This window comes from Trichosurus vulpecula, chromosome 4 (assembly GCF_011100635.1).
Source record: "Trichosurus vulpecula isolate mTriVul1 chromosome 4, mTriVul1.pri, whole genome shotgun sequence".
NCBI classification, from domain to species: domain Eukaryota; kingdom Metazoa; phylum Chordata; class Mammalia; order Diprotodontia; family Phalangeridae; genus Trichosurus; species Trichosurus vulpecula.
In genome coordinates this window covers 44747336-44767628 of record NC_050576.1, presented here as the reverse complement: position 1 = coordinate 44767628, position 20293 = coordinate 44747336, and the positions used below count along the sequence as shown (strand labels likewise).

Here is a 20293-nt window from a genome sequence, read left to right as displayed (position 1 = left end):
ATAAATTTGAAGCAATTTTTTATATGTATCTTGAAAGTTATAGCTTTATTGAAGAAATATGTTGCAAAGATCCCCCTTACCCACTCCCCTTTTAATTTTTATTATATTTATGCAAAAACTTTTAAATTTCGTATAATCAAAATCGTCCACTTTTATCATGTTCCCATCACTTGTTTAGTCATGTACTATTTCTCTACCCATAGATCTGAAAGGTAATTTCTACATTGCTCCTCTAATTTCAGACATGGATATCTGTCATATATCCATTTGGAGCTAATCTTGGTATGTTCCTATTGCCTCCTGAATTAAATAGAACACTCTTAAGCTGGGGAAATGATGAAGCCAGATTAGAAAAACTGACCTGGCGCTCTATTTCTGTGCTGACTTTAAAGAAAGTGTCCAAATGATGAATTTTACAAGAACACAGTTATTTGTGTTCCAGATGCTTCGTCAGGCATATGTCATTCAGATGGAAGTGAAGCCTTTTTCTTAGTTGCTTTTTTCTAGTAGTTAACTCCAAAACCTGTTGTTGAAGTTCATTGTTGGTTCAATGGAAGGTAATGGTAAAACATACACATCACTTGAAGGTAAAAAACTTTACAAAGGTATTTATTAAAACAAAATTATATTGAATAGTAAAATTTTTTCTTCAAACTTTAGTCATGAAATACATGAGGAAACTGACATTCAGACTTGGTTAGTGCAGCAAAGTAATCTTCATATTTATTAACTATTCTTTTGCATTTAGAAATATATCCCCACTGGATTACACTAATATTACATGTACTTTCAATTCTCTTACATTCAATGTCTTTTATGTGGTTCATTTCATATTTCTGACTTCCAGTCACATTTTTACGTGATTAAAAATGTTGAAGAATACACAAGGAAGGTCAAAAAGGCACTTGTTTAACTTTGGATAATCTTATCTAACCTGGAAATATGAGGCACTTCATACTGGAAATTGAAATATCTACTTTACCTTTTCAGGAACACAAGGTATCTTATTAAAAACTAAAAGGTAATCTGCTAAAATTTTACTAAAAACTGACTCCTTTCAAAAGAACAAGATTCCCCGATTTTGGAAGTTAACCAAATTGAAGCCAATTATTGGCTCTGCCCAAAATCCAGCCAAGGCACACTTCAGAAAAGACAAGCAAATCACAAGAAAAAGAAATTCACAAACTCTTAGGGAATATCCTGTGGCCTGTATGAATTTGACTTACACTTCTAAACACTTAACACTGTTTTGGTGACCATTTAGTTTCACAATAATGACATGAGGTATTCCGAATGATCTTTAGACACCCCTTCAATCAGGAACACTCTACTTAATTGAGTTTTAACTTAAACAGTGAAAATTAAACATTCAGCATACTAAATATCTTAAAGGATTTGGGACCTTTTCCAGAATTTTAATCTACATGACTAAGTTTTTTGAATCTAGTTGTATTTCACAGCCACAATTTAGTGCAAATATATTACTGTGAATATTCTGAAAATGTGGGACATAATTCCTCAAATTCCAGGTAACTCAGAAAAATTAAAAATAAACTAAGTATGTCTTTTTCCTTCAGTAATACAGCTCAACTATAATATACTAGAATACTAGAAAAATATAATCAATTTCTACTTTATAAACTTAATGAAAAATGTTTTCATGTAGTAACACCACTTAAAATTTAGTATTTACATGATCTGGTACACATAAACATAATTTTTCAGAATACATTTTAAAAATAAGTTGAAATAGATTTCATTTAAAAGCATAATGTTTTACTATAACTTGTATTGCTCCCACTGCTGGGGAGATGAAACACAGCCCAGTCAGTTTTCTTTCTAGCTCTTACACATCAAGAAAATATTGGGACTCATAATATTGAGGAACCAAAGAAACCTGTTCATTTTCTCATATTTAGTTTATGCCCAAATGAATACTTTTGCTAATAATGAATAGTGAACAACATCTGTTCCCAAATCTCCCCCAGTCAAGATAGCAGATGAAAGCTTAGGCATTCAGTATGCAGATTTCACTAGAAATCATAACCACAGGATCCCTTCTGTGGTTTTGAGAAGGTAGTGCCCTTTGGTCCCAAGTTTCCAATCAAAAATTTCTAGTTATAAATTTTAATAGCAGCAGGTTTGGTCAAGAGTAAAGTAGAGAGGGGGAAGAGAAATATTAAGCTGGTAATATCCAACACAAAAAACTTTTTAGATACAACCTATGTTCTTTGCAAATACTAAAATTCTCCATCAACAGTGCAAACTCCTACAGAGATGGATGCCTACCATAGCACCTAATACAGTTCTGTTCACAGGAGAGATAAATGTGTGCTGTCCATGGTTCCTCATGAGTCAGGTTACAAAAACCCCTTTCATCCATCACTACCGTAAAGATAATGTGAACAGCTTGGGATGAGGTGCATAATCGGAGGGGAAATGTATTGGTGGGGAGAATTTATGACTGCTTTCAACTCAAAGAGATCCTAAGATGCTGATGTATGCTGTTTAACTAGAGGATGCAGCACAGGAGAGCAGATTACTCTACCCCTGTTAGGTTACTATCTCAACTGATCCTAAAATGTGGATAATGGTCAGTTTTTAAGAACTTAAATTTAAGTATTCTATGGGCTCTGGAAACCATTTCAGTATTTTAAAGGACTCTTAAAAACTCAAATTATGATAGCAGAAATCTTACTTACTGTGTTACTAATTTACAGTTAGTTAACAATCCAAAATAAACTATAAATGTCTAAGGATAGAACTTATAAATGGAATATTTCACAGTCTCAAGTAATCATGAGTAAAATGTGGACATAACTCAATCTTCAGAACTGTTCTTATAAAAACATTGTAGTAGGTCAAGTTTGTTTGTGGCTGACGATTTACAATTATTTCCTAGAAGTACACATATAACCAACACTTGAAAGTAGTTTAGTATACTGCTCTAAAAATGGAAACAAGTATTTGGATTCTTAAAGGAAATCTAGCTTTAAAAAACCCTACTGTATCCTTGAGACTATTACACTGTTAACAATATTTTTAGCAACTTCTCCATCATGCCCTCAGAACCTTGTCCTCCTGCAAGGCTGCACCAGCTTCAGGAATCCCACCACTCCAATGCCCTCTGCCTGTGGGGCCTCTCTGATTGAGGCAGGTGCCCATACTGGTCACCATTTTCCACCGGGCTGCATTCCTTTAGGTCTCTATTATGCTCCAAGGCGGGTATAACCCTTTTCTACCTTCCCCTGTTCCTTTTTAGCTTCCTTCTGGGTGGTGTCTTACTCCATTACACTGTAAGCTCTGTGAGGGTAGTGACTATTTTTCACATTTGCATCCCCATTGCTTAGCATAGTGCCTGGGCACATAGTGGGTACTTAATATTTATTGACTGACCAAATAGCATTTCTACCATTTGTTTACTAGCATGGTTAAGAAAAATCTTATATGATAGGTAAACAATAACAAATTTAAACACACCAGAGATAAAATGTGACACGAATAATAGAGGTGACATTCCATTACAATAAACAACAAGACCACATGACAAGATGGTCAGCAAATGTCCCACTTATTTCAAGCAATGTTCACCAAAATTGAATTTCTATAAGAAAATAATTTGTTCTAAGATTTTATCTACTCTCCAGACAACAACCTGGAGAGGATGAAAGTACAGAAACTAAAAACATAAAATCCCTCCCTGAAATATTAATGATTGGAATGTTACAAAATAGTTCTTTCTTAGGAATAAAAAAATGTGACCAAGAACATAAGAGTGTATTAAGAAAGGCATTAAAGTCACTGATGATGAGCATAACTGATCAAACTGAGATATTGGCACATTGGGTTAGACCAGGAGGTAGAGGCATTATATAGATTTAAGAAGGACTATGTCCTTGTACACAATGCCCTTTGGGCAAAATCTACGCTGGTGCTAGTTCGCAGGTATTTCACCAGCCAGCAACACGGTCAATTACAAAAAAGAGCCAACTTCTGAACTCTGAAAATTCTACTGGGAGAAGTCTAAAAAGCAGGTGAGAACTGTTAGGTAGGCCTGACCACTTCCAGCACACACTGTCTTAACACAGCAAATCCAACCCAAATGGCCACATTATGAAGAAATTGTCCCCAGCTGCAAAAACTGAATTGAAACAGTATTAAAAAACAAAAACACACCGAACTAAAACTCTTACGATGAAAAAGCAAGAAAAGTTAACAACAGTATACATAATCAAAATGTGCTTTATATTTAATTTCCTAAAAATGCACTAACATTCCATTTACATGCCATGATAAAAATGCTACAGTAGGTGGTTAGTAAGCATTGACAGTAACTGTTTTCTTAAAATTTTATAAACCCTTTTAAATATTTCTGAAGTAACTTTTTTTAAAGAAGTGGGGTAAGCTGTCATTGTTGGCAAAAAGAACGTGATCTTAAGGGAAGAAACATATCAGTTGAGTTTCCTCCTTCTTCTGACTGTGGTTCTAGCGGAAGAGGAGGTGCCCCAGGGTCTCCAGGTCCAGGAAGGGGAGTTGAGGAGAAGACGCTACTTTCGGTTCTGCCTACCTCAACGACAGGTAAATTCAGTGAAGAATTATTGGAATAAAAGGAGGCTGTGCTGGACTCTCCTGTTGGGTGGTAAACAACAGTGGCATCTCCGTCTTTCAATTTGTCAGAGAAATTGCACTCATTAGAATCTAATCTAGACAGACTATTTGTTGCTCCAGGTGGAAGAGGCATATAGCTATTATGGTGCAATCCTAAAATAAAACCATAAGAGATGATTAATGAACTGATTAGTAAACCTTCTAATCAGTGACAATCAATTCAATAAATACTTGATCAAATAACTGTTATTAAATTGCTAAATATTGTAACATTTTGGAGGCCCAACAAGTAGGAAAAAAGCCCAATATCCAGGATACCTGTGAAAATTGAATTAAGCATTACTGCTTAAGGAAATCTGGTCAGTAATGAAAATAAACTCATTTCTTCATAAAAGAAGTAGTTTTCAGAGCAACTGGACAGTCACTAAAGTTACAGCACAAAAGCACAAGTGCTCAAACAAAAGGAAAAGACACACAGAATATGTGCTTAATAAAATTGCATCCAAATAGTGTGTATCAAGGATAAAGTTTATGAATTGACTAATGTCCATCTATGATGAGCAAATGAGTAGAATCTTTTTTGGAAGACACTATTTAATCTTGGGCTTATTTAACTAATAGCCCTAGAACTCTAGGGGAGTGGAAAGGGAAAATTCTTGTTGTAGTCAAAGGATAAAACAATTAACCTGGCTCTGCAAATATTCAATGTTGATCAAGATAGCCCACAGAAGAATCTACTGATCTGCAGGCTGATAAACTCTGATCCAGGTTACTCTTTCTTATGAGTTCTTCCACTCTTGAAACTCAAAGACACAATAAAGATGGCTTAGTTGCAGGGGTTCATCTTGGGTATATGAACTTTTTTTCTTAAAAAATTTTTATAACTGAATTTTAATATATATGTATGTATGTGTGTATATAGTTGGTTTCCTTTGTAATCCTGCATTTTCTTTTATGCATTTAAAAACAGTATTGTGTGAGGGGTTCCACAGACATGACACACAAAAAAGGTTAAGAATTCCTGTGGACAGGGAGCCTGCCAAAAGACCAGGAAGAACTGACACATCCTGGCTGTGGGATCCTGGGCAAGGTACTTCAGCTCTCACTGCTCCAGGGAGTCTCAAAGATTCTAAGTTTCAAAGGTCAAACTGCAGACAGAGTCTGCTCATTTGGGAGCTCCCTACAGTAATGAAAAATTACAGGTCTAGTCCCTATCCAGCAAAACATTCTACTGACCCACTAAGTAAACTAGTATCCCATTTAGCTTATTATGGAGGAGCTGCAGTTCCATAACACAGGCCTCAGAAGTCCTGTACTTTGCACTTAGTCCTGTGCCTTTGGGAAGTCACTCACCAAATCTAATTGTATTTCTTCATTTGTAAAGTAGGCCTAATATTACATGTTTCACCCCACATCAATCTGGGAGGAAGAGCGGTATAACTAAAGCCATGTACAGCAAGCTGTGATTAAATGGAAATCCCCCAATAGCTTTCTATTTTGTCAACCTAATAAAATTTTCTAACGCAGAAAAGGCAATCCTAGTGGAATTCTTGGGTTAAAAACCAAGAGGAAAAGAAATCAACTCCACTGAGTGAACTGCTTTGCTTTTCCCTTTTTCTGTTTAACTTGTCCTCTCGTACATGCACATCACCTTACCTTTCAGATACTCAAGTTTGACAATCTTTAGCTTCTGCACTTCATCTGTGATTTTCTCTATCAGGAAGCTCTGTGTTTTCTCTCGTCGAATAGATTCAACCAGAGTGTCAAGTCCCTTAGGGTTTTCCTGTAAGTAGTCCAACAGCTTACCAGCTCTTTTTTTACTCGACGTTCTGCAAGAAATTTCTTCAGTGTCCTCTCTGGTGAGTATTTTCTTTGCACGTAGGTGATCAAAATGTCTCTCAGCTATGATTTTTTCACATAAATACACCCTCAGATTTTCTAAAGCCTAAAAGATATAAAACATATTTTAAGGTTATCTTAAATATTAAACATTTTATGGTTAAGTACCTGACTAGGTGTCAGGCACTGTGCTAAGTACTGGGGATACAAAACTAGGCAAAAGAGCCCCTGCTCTCAAGGAGCTTGCAGTCTAATGGGGGAGACAATATGCAAATAACTATGTACATATAAGATATCAATATTTCTATCTGTCTATAGATACAGGAAATATTTGACAATCTCAGAAGGCAGGCACTGAGATTTGGGGTGGGAAGGGGGAAAGAACAGATCACAACCCTAGACCAAGAACATAAATTACATAGAAGGCAGAATCAATTCTAGTAACTAAAATTAATTTGCCTGACAAGTTATCTGTAGGAAATCATCTAAAACCATTGTCTTGCTTTGATGACTGATGCATATGGTTACTCTAGATCTTGAAGTGCCTTCTGAATTCAGGAAAAATTACTGCTCCATTAACTTTGTCTTTCCATTATCTAATCCTAGAGGATAACAGAAAAAGGACCAAACTACCCTGCATACCAATGCTGGGGAAAAAAAAATCCAATTTAGTTAAAAAAATATGGATTACTACTACATAATTAGCTGTTTGGCTCTTAGGCAGAAGGAAAACTGTTTTCTCAGTTTCTTCATCTGTAAAATGTGACAGGTTGGAAAAAAGAATTCTAAGGTTCTTTCCATCTCTACGGTGCTATGTTCTCATGTGCAAGGCAGTAGCTTAGATTGGGCAGCGGGATGGAGGTGGGAGGGTAGAGAGGTTTGGGGGGTGGTGGAGGGTTGTACAAAGATGAATAAGACATAGTCCTCGCTTTCATAGGCTTATAATCTATTTGGATAAATAAGTAATATAATGCAAAAGTACAAAAAGAGAGTCATAATCCAACAGGTAAGAGGTCAAAGTAAACAGATAAACAATTCTCCAAAGAATTGAAAAATATTAATCAGATGAAAGGGTATTACAAGTTATGAGTAAGAGAAATGCAAATAAAAACAACTCTGTGGTCTCCCCTCACACACAGTAAACTGGCAAAGATGACAAAAGATGGGAAAAGTTAATGTTGAAACAATTGTGATACACCAATACTCTATTGGTGGCTATGGGTTGATTCAACCATTCTCGAAAGTGAACTAGAATTATATTAAGAAAGTGATTAAATGTCTAGTATTTGACTGAAACATCCCACTGTGAGACATATATGCCAGGGAAGTCAATGATGAAAAGAAAAGGTCGTATGTATTTTCCAAAATAATAGAACTTTTGTAACAGAACTTTTCAGAGTACTAAAGAATTCGAAACAATTGGGGAATGGCTAAACAAAGTGTGGCACATGAATGTAAGAGAATATTAATGTCCTGTAATAAATGAATACAAAAACACAGAGAAAGAAGGGAACACTTTTATGAGCTGATGCAAAGTGAAGGAAGCAGAACCAGGAAAACAATACACACAATAATCACAACAAAGTATATAGAAAGTGCAAGGAAGTAATTGAAAATAACACTATGTAATTGTAATGATGAAGCTCGGCCTTAAAAGAGGAAAAGATGCAATTCCTTGTCCTTTTTTCTGGAGGGTGGGGGAAGGGGAGATTCTGCACATACTGTAAGCCTGGGCTGATGTGTTGGTTAGTTTTGCAGAACGGTTTTTCCCTCTCTTTTTTACCTTTTGTTACAAAGGATGACTATGGTTAAGATAACAGGAAGGGATATACTTAGGAATGGATGTGATGTACAAATAAAAGATAACCAATAAAATATTTTCTAAGTCCAGTAAGAAGCGTAACAGGAAGTTACTGAAGTTCAGAGAGATAAAACATCATTTCTAGTATGGGAGAAGGCAGGAAGGTGCCATGAAGGAAGCAGAATGTGAGGTGGGTTTTAAAGGCAGGATTCAGAAGATGAAGAATAAGGTCTCTAGGGAAGAAGTGCCAAGGAATGGGAAGGAAAGTGTGGGTCCGTTTAGGGAGTGAAGTGAAGTGGCCATATAAAAACATAATAGGATATAAGACCACAAAGGCAAACTGATGAGTGTGTGAGGAGTCTTTTTAGTCAGCATGAAGAATCCGGGGCAACTGAAGTCACTGAATGCTTTTTGAATAAGGAAAAAACAAAATTAGGTAAGAAATCACAAGAAGGTATTACTAGGTATTTTTTCCTGTAATGGTAATAGATTTACATAGATCTGGTCACACATTCTTACCTGGTTTTTCTTTTGTTCAAAGTATAAAACTGTTCATTAGGATTATACTTCGTAGCCAAGAAAACTAAGTAGCAATACCAGGATCAAATCGGACCAACAGTATGCATTAAATAGAAAGTCCCCTAAGTTACTGGACAAGGATCTCACATCTTGGAGACCAACAGTTGTTAATGTTTATGCACATTCTAAAAATGGAGTAATTCACAGCCCTCCCTTAATTGTTGAATTGTGTTAGAGAATTCTACATTGATTGTAACACACCTTTATAAGGGCTTCCAGAAGGATGACAGGCATGGCACGGTAAGGAGTGAGAGATCCTGAACAAGTAGAATTGTCAGAAAAGGCAGAACTGATTGGATGTGCTGAATTCAAGGAACTAAATCCTATCACTCTTGACACTGTGGATATAAATGAAACCAGGAGACAAAAAGAAGTTGCAGCTAAATGGAAAGATGTTTCACAGGGTCTGAATGTAGAGGCAAGTAAATGAAGTGGTACACCAAGTAACACCACAAAAAAAAAAAACCCTCAACAAAACCCCCAAACAGCCGCCCCCAGCCACGTGATTATTTATTGGCAAACAGAAAACAAACAACTCATTACTGATGCAGGAGTCACTCCTGAATCATCTCTGTAGAGTCAGACTACCGTCTCGTTAGGACAAATATCAAAATCATTACAAAACCTTAAGACTAAAAATAAGAAGTTAAGGTATGCAATTAAAACTCCAAACTAATATATTTAAATGAGTTAAATATTGCTGACAAATGGGAAACAGATGGAGGAAAGTACACTGACACTCTATGACTATTTTAAAAAGCAGTTTAACTCTGTAAAACAAATGCCATCAGACCAAAAGAATCTAAAAACCATTTTGGTCTGCAAGAACTAGTTTAGAATGTCAACTTATTTATAAAAATCTTATAGTAAAGGACAGTGGGAATTATGAGCAGCAGCATTAGGAGAGGAGTGAGAACAGATGGACAGAAATCACACTCCACAGAAATACCTATAATGGGAGTAATGGGTAATGGGAGGAATGTGCTCGTGATGAATGTACGGGGAGACCATGGACAAGAATCACAGAGGGATGGACAGGCATGGAGAGGCTGCAGTCTGTGTGAGTAGAATTAAAATCACAATCCATGAGATCATTAATTGGAATATAATATAGAGGCCATGGAGCCCAGTGGATACCATGCTGGGCTTATAGTCTGGAAAATCTTGGTTCCAATCCCAACTCTAACACTTATTAGCTCCATGATACCAGCCAAGTCACCTAACCTGCTGATGGAATCCTACCTCCTTAAGAGTATTTTCATTAGTATGATATATAATGGTCACTACTTTTAAAGAAGAAAAAAGGAAAGATGTTACGGGCTGAGTTAGAACGAGCCCTGCGCTCCTCAAACCTCCACGCCCAGGGGCCTGCTGAGATAAACTCAGGGCTCGGAGATATGGGTGGAGCCAGGAGGAGGGGTCTCACCTTTGTTGCCTCCCTAGCAATTCCAGGTCTTTGCCCGGACCTGCTGGAGCACATGGAACTTCCGGCTCTCTGTCTGGGCTTGCCAGAGCACATGGAACTTCCCGTTCTTTGCCTGGAACTGCCTGACCGCAGGTATCTGCGGGTTAGTGCAGGAAGAGAAGTGGAGGAGAGTAGGCGGAGTTGGGGCAATCCTAGTACCCAGGTGTCTTGATTTTACCTGTTCTTTCACCTACGTAACCAAAGAATGTACCTACTGTCACTAAAGATATAAAAGTTTGCTGCTATCCTGAATAAATCAGAGTTATTCACCATCTTCGGCTCCTGCCCCATACATTGTCCGCGAGATCAGGCCCTTTGCTAGGCAAAGGCCTGGGTGTGGGGGGCTAACAGACCCCCACAATCTGGTTGTTGAGGCGGAGGACCTCACAACAGAAAGATATTCAGATTAATTTTTTAGTCAGAGCTTTTCATTATAAATTAACTTTTTAAAAAGACAATCACCTTCAAAGCAAAACTTTTCAAAGCACTATATGTAGCTTTGGAATAAAACAGTGCTGACACCAGATGAAATGAGTTATATAGCTTGGAATCTTTTGGAATTATTGTTAAGAAATTACTCAAAGAAGATAAATTTAACAATCTAAAAAGGGACCAAGTGGAAAACTTTTTTTGAAGAATGTTAAGTTCAACTAGAATTAATCTGCCTACTGTTTGGGGGCTATCTTTTATCAAAATATTAAAAAATTAGAACCTACTTTGCAAATTTAATAACTAAATCATAATACAATAGAGTATTTCTTCATACTACAGCAACCAGAAAAAAGGAATAATGTAACATTAGATGATGTTTGAAGAAACAGTATTAGTAAACTTTAAAAAGTTCTGGGTCTCTTCATTTTTTAATGAAACAGTAAATATTTTAGGTTTCTCTACTACTTTGGTAGTAAAATTAATCGTTTTCAACATTCACTTCCATAAGATTCTGAATTTTAAATTTTCTTCCCCTCCTTCCCTTCCCCAAGATGGCATGCAATCTAATATAGGCTCTACATATACATTCATATTAAGCATATTTTCACATTAGTCATGTTGTAAAGAAAAACTGGAACCAATGGGGGGAACCACATTAAAGAAGAAACAAAACAAAACAAAAGAAAACAAATAGTAGCTTCCATCTGCATTCAGACTCCAAAGTTCTTTTTCTGGATGTGGATAGCATTTTCCAGCATGAGTCTTCGGGAGTTCTCTGAAACCCTTGCATTGCTGAGAACAGCTAAGTTTATCAGTTAGTCATCACACAATGTGGCTGTTACTGTGTACAATGTCCTCCTGGTTCTGCTCACTTCATTCAGCGTCAGTTCATGTAAGTCTTTCCAGGTTTATCTGAAGTCTGCCTCCTCATCATTTCTTATAGCACAATAGTACTCTAGTGTCCTTTAATATTTTAAACCATTGAGTTTTATCTGAATCCATGGTTAATAAACATTCCTCCTTCACAAGAGCCCTCTCTTTTTCAGGCTATTTATCTCTAGTTTCCTCAACATTTTCACTGTCCTCCGAATTGACTTTAAATTGCCCATGTCCCTCTTAGTGAAATGTAGTGATATGAACTAAACATATTCTAACCACTGTTCGACCACTATCAAGCACAGTGGGACTGCACTTTCTGTGATTTAGACATTAGATTCTTCGCCATTTCATCCCCTCACTTAGCTCTATTGCCACCTCTGTCCAGATAACTTTCAAAAAAATCTAGATCATCATCATTAGTCTCAAGTCGTCCCTGAGGACTGGTTAAGAAATGTCTGTGGCACATTTCTACCTAACTGTCCTGGTGACAACTCAAACTCAGGAGGTCTTAAAATGAACTGGTTTCCTCCCTAAATCCTGTCTCCAGCTTCCCAATTTCTTTTGATGTCATTACCACTCTAGCCACCTCCCCAATCCCTTACAAATCTTCCCTTTCTCTCCACTCACATAGGCTCTGGCCTAGTGAGTCCCTTATTATATCTTATTTGAACTATTATAACAGATTTCTAATGGGCACCCCACTTCCAGCCTCTCATCTCTAACTTATCTTCCACAAAGCACACAAATTCATATTCTCAAAAAACACAAACTATGTCACTGCCCTGTACAAAATTCTTCAATGGATCCTTACTACCTTTAGGATAAAACACAAACTCTGCAGTGTGATATTTTAGGAGTTCTCCACAATCCGGCACCCATTTCTTTCCAGACTGATTTTGTGTTACCCTCCCTTCCCCACAGACTGCATTACCATCAAACCGGGCTAATAACCATTCCTCAAACTCAGCATTATTTCCTGTTTCTGCCTGGAATACACTCTCTCCTCAACTCTACCTCTTGGGCTTTCTAGCTTCCTTCAAGGGTAAGCTCAGGTGCTACCTACCTTCTATGCCAGCTTTCCTGTTCCTTCTGGTTGTCAGTGATCTTTCCCTCCTGAAATTATTTTGTATACATATTGTATCCCTCAAGTGGGACATGAACTTCTTGAGGGCAACTGTTTGGGGATTTTTTTGGCCTTTGTAACCTCGGAACCTAGCCTTCCATGGTGCTTCAGAAGTGTCCGCTGAATTGAATTCCCTCACCTTATATCCCTCTTCTATGTCCAATTAATTCTACTTATTCTGATGATTCTATTTAGTGCAACATCTCTCACATCCTTTCCACTTGCATCATCCACTCCCTTGTATAGGCTCTAATAAAGACGGAATGCTATCAAAGCAGAATTCTATAAGATTCAAGCAGGTAAAAGAGTCTCATCAGAAGTACCCAGACTCAGCATGGCATTCACTTGCAAAGAGAACAAACACCCTACAGGAAACACCAAAGAGAGAAGCCAGAGGGAAGAGAGGCTTGATACCATTTTGGTTTATTTTTGTCCATCACTGACTTATGTCCCTTCCTTGGAGATGCTTTTATGATTACTGAGAGCATAGCTGTCAATGTTAATGACGAGCTTTGGCAAATTCTCTTATTTTTCCTGCTTACTGTATAAAGACCCAGGTGGGATCTGCAGAGCAGGCTTCCCTGCCCATCACTTCTCCTTGGTTTGCAAACAGACCTAACTAACTTCTATGCCTGAGCCAGTTTTGTCCATATACCAATAAGGGGGCTTCAAGCTGATGCTCTGTCTAGACTACGTGATACCATCTACTCTGCCTGCCTGCCAGGGTACCAACATGATCTGATAAAGCAGGCTACATAATGCAGCTTCTTGGTTTTGCTACCTACCTCTAACTAAAATGAAAGAGAATATAGAATTTTTTTTTTTGGGTGAGCTGGTTTAGAAATATACAGCAAATTCTTTTTACAATGAAGCTGAACTTCTTTGCCTGAAAGCCTAGAAGGCTCTCAGAACTGCTATTAAGAAGAGGCAGAAAGCCATCTTTTATTCAAAATACAGCTTTTAAATCTACTAATAGGTTCTGTTTTATTTAACGATATACTAAATAACCACTGCTAGAATTAAGTATGCTTTTCTAGAAGAAAAAAATTTGAACTTCACCAAAATTTACTTTGTTCATTTCTTCACAATGTTATGACTCGCAACTTTCTGAAGCACCTATGTGGGGCTTGTATTTTAATACAACATTTTCACTGTTTTGAAACTTGTTTCAACTAAAGGAATTCAACTGTTACATTTATCTCTAATGGCAACTTTTCCCAAGAAAGCCTCACATGGTAGCAAGGTCACAGAAAATGTGATTTCAGTACTAAAGTTTTCTTAATTCAATGTGAAAAGAATTGTTTTAGAGTTATTAGATCTGATGATGACACCAAGGCTACAAATCTATGTGACTGTGGTGCTCCTGACAGAAATAGGGAAGTTAGCAAGAGGGGGAGGAAAAGGTAATGAGTTCTGCTTTAGACATTTTTAATTTTAGATGCCTAGAGAATACCAAGTTCAAAATATCTAATAGCCAGTTGGTTAAGTAGGAAGAAAAGGAAAGGGGCTGGATACATAAATTGGGGAGTCATTTGCAGAGATGATGATTGAACTCAAGGGGGCTGATGAGGTCACCAAGTAAGAGAAAATGTAGAGAAAGAAAAAAGAATCCAGGACAGAGCCTTGTGAGTATGCCCACAGTCAAGGGCTGAGACGTGGATGATGATCCAGCAAAGGTGACTGAGCAGAGATCAGACAGGTGGAAGAACCACCAAGAGAGTACAATGTCAGGAGAACTCAGAGAGGAGAGAGTGTCCAAAGAGAGAGGCTCATCAACTGGATCAAATGGTAGAGAAGTCAAGAAGGCTGAGGACTGAGAAAAAGCCATAGACTCCGAGTCCTGATATAAAAGATTGGCTAAAAAAATCTATGAAACAACAATACATTATTTAAAAGAGAACCAAAATTAAAAGAAAACCAAATTTCGACCACTTACTCTTTATATCATTTGGCCTCATGCTGCAATTCCGTGTATGTTTCATCTCCCTGATCTATCTGCAAGTTCTTTGGGGTCTGGATTTATCATCTATTCACCTATGCAGTCCCCAAATAATTGCTGAATGTCAAAATAATTCACAGGGCTTTTTGCTGTTGTTATTATTTGCAACATACAGAACACTATACTCTAATTACTCAATTTGGACCTGCATCTTGGCCCCTTCTGCCAGAGCCAAGGACAACAGGGAATTATGCCAGAGGGGTAAGGATAATCACATACAAGATTGGATTTTATGAAAGTTTTGAAAGAGAACCATAGATTCATATACTGTCTTGTATTCGTTAGTTCATATCTACTTTATTTCAGATACTAAACTTCAAGCCTCTGGGCCAGGGGTGGGGACCATGTGGGGGCCTTAAGGCCCTCTAGATCTTCAAGTGAAGCCCTTCGACTTTGGTCCTTAAAAGGATTTGTTCTGTGAAGTCTGGATTCAGGCAAAGGGCCACACTTGAGGATCTGGAGGGCCACATGTGACCTTGAGGTCCCCCAAGGTTCCCCACCCTTGCTGGGCTTTTATTCATCTTTGTACTCCCACTGTACCTGGCAGACACTAATGCACAAATAAAAGTCATATACCTAAGCTTCTAAAATATTCTGTGAATTTATTTTCCTTTTACAATATGACATCAAAGTCCAAAGGAAGAAGGAAAGGGCTATAGGAAAAGGGACATGAAGGAGACTACTAGATGAACTGTAAGGTCCTCTGCAGCTATCAATCTATGATACTAAGACACCTGAAAACACTAACAGGCTTTCCAGAGTAGTTCTATAGGCTCCGAATTCCAATCATTTTCTCCAAAAGGGACAGGTAATTCATGGCTATTTCTATAGTGAGTCAAAAGCAATGAATCATACTTTGGCCTTGAGAAAAAGTAGTTTAGTCTTGAAAGGAGACACTAGAATTAACCTTTGTTCACTTTGTCCCAGGATTACTGGCATATCTATCTGTTCAAAGGAAGCAAAGTGTAAGGGAAAGAACATTAAACAAGCTTATAGTCCTGAATCTGCCACTAACCAGTTGCGTGACTGTGAGCAAGTCACCGCCACTGTAGGCCTCAATTTCTTAATCCGTCAAATCAAAAAACATGTCAACAAAATTTATTAAGAGCCTACTATTTGCCAGGTATTATGCTAAGCTCTACTGCTGGAATACAGTAGCTCCCACCTAACTCCAGAATTCCATGAATTCAATGTACAAATACTATATGAGGACCACCAAGTTAGAATGCTGGCTAAGCTTTTCTTTTTCATTTCTAAACAATAAGATGCAAAATGATGGATAATTATTACTCACGCTTAGACATCTAAGAGGGCAAGCACTTGCATGAAAAACAAAGGGAAACATGTAAACTAGATTATAATACATTTCATTATAACAAAGCATTAATACCTATGCTACTTTTTAGCATCTATGAAGGTCAGCTGTTGCATATTTTACAGTTTATAGAAATCAAATCATTATATTGATATTTTTGAGGGAATATTTCTATCAATTGTATGAATTCAGCTGCTCTTCTTCCCCAGGCTAGAAAGACCAAAGGTCTCATTTAAATGGGTAGGAGTTTTCTCTTTAGAGGAATTTCTAGTACCAGGAGCTAGTTTTGCCTCTGGGGATAATGGCCTTTCCACATCTGGGGCATTCCATGGACACTGGAGGGATGTCTTTTTCATTTTCCACCTTTGATATTCTAAAGTGATTCTCAGCTCTAGTTTAGAGCCAGCTGCCAGGTCTTAATAATTCAAGAGGATTTTAGCTCCTGTAGTACTGAGGGTATCTCAGACCTGTCAGCTAGCCTGGTGACTGAACCAAGTATGCAAAGGGAAGGATGATTAGGAGAATCAGAAAGCACAGGCCAAGCTGTTCAAGGATTCCAATAACAAATAATGGAGCGGGAGCCCATTTTTAACAATTAAGCACCATTGTGTTTTTCCTGTATAAAAGGAATAGGGTGACCTGGTGCTTCAGAGAGTGGACACAACCATAATGAAAAAGGTCCCTTGGGAACTAACTCGACAAAGAACAGTGAAACTAGGACAGTATAAAGGGCATGAGGACAACGCGATTTGGGGCCAGAGAGTTTGTGTCTGAACTCCAGCTCTGCCACCTGTGTGACCTTGGTTAAGTCACTTAATCTCTGTGGGCCTCAGTTCCTTCATCTGGAAAATGGGGGTGGGGTGGGGCTGGGCTGGATGACCTCCTGAGACCCCTCACAGGCCCAGATTTGTGATGTTTTGATCGGATGGCAGCGAGGTGGCACGATGCAGGGCAAAGGCTGGGTCTGAAGTCAGGTCCACCACACCTAACCCGGCGACCCCCAACGAGCCACAACCTCCATGTGCCTCAGTTTAACAGCTCCTGCCTCCCAGGACCCCACCTCAGGAGGATCAAATATGATCTCCCAAAGCTCTGTGCAAATCTTAAAGCTCTATATTGTTATACCCACCGCGAGCAAGACACGCCACAGAGTATAAGTTTTGAGTGGAGAAGTTTATTAGCCAGCGGTCATTTGGGGGAAAAAAATTCCCAAATCAGATGACCACGTTTAAACCGAGAGGGTAGTTTATATAGACAATACAGGATTCAGTGCTTAATTATCTCTTGAAGTTTACATATGTTACTTTGCAGACTCAGCAAGCCTGTGTTATTTCACTTTTTATGACCACGATACAATAGAAGAACCTCCTGAATAGATTGTAAATACAACATATCAGATAGTTGACAAAGTGTCAATTGGAATTACAACCCAGGATCTCTGTCTCCAACTTTTGTCATAACTCTTGAAGCTAGGAAGGCTCAAGATAAGGCAAAAGTCATATAATTCACGATAAGGTCTAGGGCCAAGGCTTCCATCCTTAACGGCCAAGGACAGACCAAGAGATGTTTTAGCTCAGTCTTGTTGACACGAGATGGAGACATCTCTGAGCCCACCCTGCCAGAGGAGGGTCGTTAGGCATTAGACCTTTTACCTGGCCATTAGCTCACATTCCTTAAAAGAGTCTTAGGGGGCCAGGCCCCTTGCCGAATGGCAGGAACTCAGTCTGTTTTTTATATGCACACTGGAGTTTGCAATTAGGGGCTGGGGGCAGGGTTTTTAGCAATAGCGGGCTACTCAGGTATCACAATACAAATGCTGGTTATTATTATTTTATTAGATTCCTTCCAAGGTCCCCGAGCCCGACCCAAATCTATAATGCTGCAGGGGGCACAGCCGCAGAAAGAAGTATTTATCGAGTCTACTATGTGGCAGGCACTGTGCTAAGCACATCGCAAATGTTATCTCATAACCAACCCTGGGAGGTAGGGGCTATTATTATTATTCCCATCTGACAGTGGGGGAAACTGAGGCAGACATTCAGTGATTTGTCCAGCAAGTGCCGGAATCCGGATGTGAACTCGGGTCTTCTTGACTCCGGGCCACCTCCGGGGGGAGGGGTCCTTCTTCAGAGTGCCCGGAAAATCCGGGACTTCCCCCGCCCAGCTCCCCTGGGAGTTTCGGCGCCCTGGGGTACGAAGCTGCCCCGCCCAACCCCCGCCACTCACATCCTTCTTTACTTCGGCCATGTCCTCCTCGGTCAGCGCTGGCGCGGCGGACTCCATGGCTCAGGCTCCAGAACTCAGGCGCCGCCGCCCCCAGGACTGAAGGGACCCGAGACCCCACCCCCGCCCGGCGATCCAAAGGTGAGAGGGGCCGAAAGACCCGAGGGCTCCGAGCCCAAGAGCGGAGCAGTAGCTTCCGGTTCCGGCTGCTAGGAGGAGGAGGCTGCAGCACCGACCGGAGTAGCCCAAGCCGAGACTCCCGCCCCTAGCCGAGCTTCGGAACAAGACTGGAGCCCACAGCCGTCAATCCGCCTGGGACGCGGTCCCGCCCCTTCACTGGGGGAAGTCATTGAGCCTAGCCTTACACCCCGCCCCTCACGGGACAAACCACGCCCCTTAAGGCAAACCACGCCTCTCACTTTCTGGGCTGAGACCAAGCCACGCCCCTTCCTAATGACCCTCTCTCAGTTCCCCAACCCCACCTCGCGTTTGACATGAACCACGGCCCTTTCGGAAAATCCTCTCCCCGTTCCCTCCTCCCGCGGGGCTCAAGCAGGACTCAAACTACGCCCCCCAACTAAAGCTCGCTGTCCCATAGGACTTAAGCCCCGCCTCCTCGCCTTCGTCTCTCGCCATCCCCAACGTCACCGGATACCAGCCACACCCCTTTCCTATTATGGTCGACTACTAGCTTCAAGTTGCAAACCTTGCCTCCGGCGAAGGGTTCTCCTAGCGCTTCCCCACTCTCGCTAGACCCAAGCCACGCCCCTTCCAAAGGCTTTCCCAGCATTCCTCAACCCCACTTCCCTACGACGAAAATACACTCATGGGGGGTGTGGGAGGGACCTCAAACCACACCCCCTAAGAGGACACTCAAGCTCCCTCCTCCCTCCTGCGTGATGCAGGCCACGCCCTTTAAAGGAGCGCGCACCGGACTCAGACCACGCCCCTTCCCTCTGGTCCAACCCCTTGCTGTCCCTCTCCCAGTGGCTACCGCAGCCCCAGGTTTGTCCTGCCGGAAGTTTAACCTTGTGAAAGGAGGATAGAGCGACTCAGGGTCAGAAGAAGACCTGAGCTGTGGGACCTCTGGCAAATCGGTTAACCTATCTCTGCCTCAGTTTCTTCATCTGTACAGTGGAGATGCTAATAGCCCCTCCCTAGTGACTCATCCTCCCTTTCTAGTGTCCAAAGCAGGTAGCGTAGCAGCGTCTCAGGTGCCGCCAATAGAGGGTCCCTCGGACTGACTGATTGATTTCCATTGATCGTAGTCCACACGCATTTAGCAAGCGCGTCCCGTTCCACGGATCTGAAACAAAGCCCTCTCTTTACAATTTGGCAGCAAGAAAGGCCACCAAAAGTCACCGTGATCTTTATTCATTCGCTCATTCTTTTAATGAAAGCTATATTTGATATCTCATGGGAGCCCCAAATCTGCTGTTATCCTGAAAGAAAAACATCTAAACTCATTAGCACATGAATTACAGCAACACCCGGCGCAGACGCCTCTATGTCCCTTGTCTCTTCTGCTCCTGTGTTTTCCTGCCTTGTTTTTGTGTCTTTCTAAAAAGTTTTGTGGCGGTGTTGTGTGTGTGTGTGTTTTTAAATGTGACGATATCATCACTGACCTTCCCTCATATAGCTCTCTCTTGTTACAAATCATTGTTTCTGCGATGCAAACTGTGCAGGTGCAAACTGTGAGCGCGCACGTAAAACATGTAAAACAAATGAATTCTGTAATATATATATATACATGTAAATATATGTGTAAATATATTCACATATTTATATACATATGAATATATGTAGTATATATTAAATGGAGTGAGTAAAGACATATGATGCATATGTATATATGGAGATAAATATACACACATATATGCATGTAGAATATGCCTTTACTCTCTCCAAATATGCAGACCAGCAACTTCTCAGTAACTTTAAGACCATGGGGCCATAGATCTAGAGCTGGAAAAGATCTCAGAGGCCATCTAATTTAACCCCCTCATTTTACAGATGAAGAAACTGAGGCC

At 39.8% G+C, this 20293-nt stretch overlaps 1 protein-coding gene across 2 annotated transcripts; it reads right to left on the bottom strand.

Annotated features, from left to right (window-relative positions):
• Positions 1–581: 581 nt before the first annotated feature.
• Positions 582–18903, bottom strand: BCL10 (BCL10 immune signaling adaptor). Of its 2 annotated transcripts, XM_036756580.1 has the most exons (4): positions 18267–18312; positions 9029–9165; positions 6265–6553; positions 582–4761 (listed from the first exon to the last, which is right to left on the bottom strand). In XM_036756580.1, exons 2-4 carry the CDS (start codon positions 9059–9061, stop codon positions 4409–4411), a joined length of 675 nt encoding a protein of 224 aa, XP_036612475.1. In that variant the 5' UTR covers positions 9062–9165; positions 18267–18312; the 3' UTR covers positions 582–4408. The 2 variants fall into 2 exon arrangements, with proteins under 2 accessions (XP_036612475.1, XP_036612474.1); XM_036756579.1 differs by lacking the exon at positions 9029–9165 and having other exon boundaries at positions 18267–18903.
• Positions 18904–20293: the final 1390 nt, after the last annotated feature.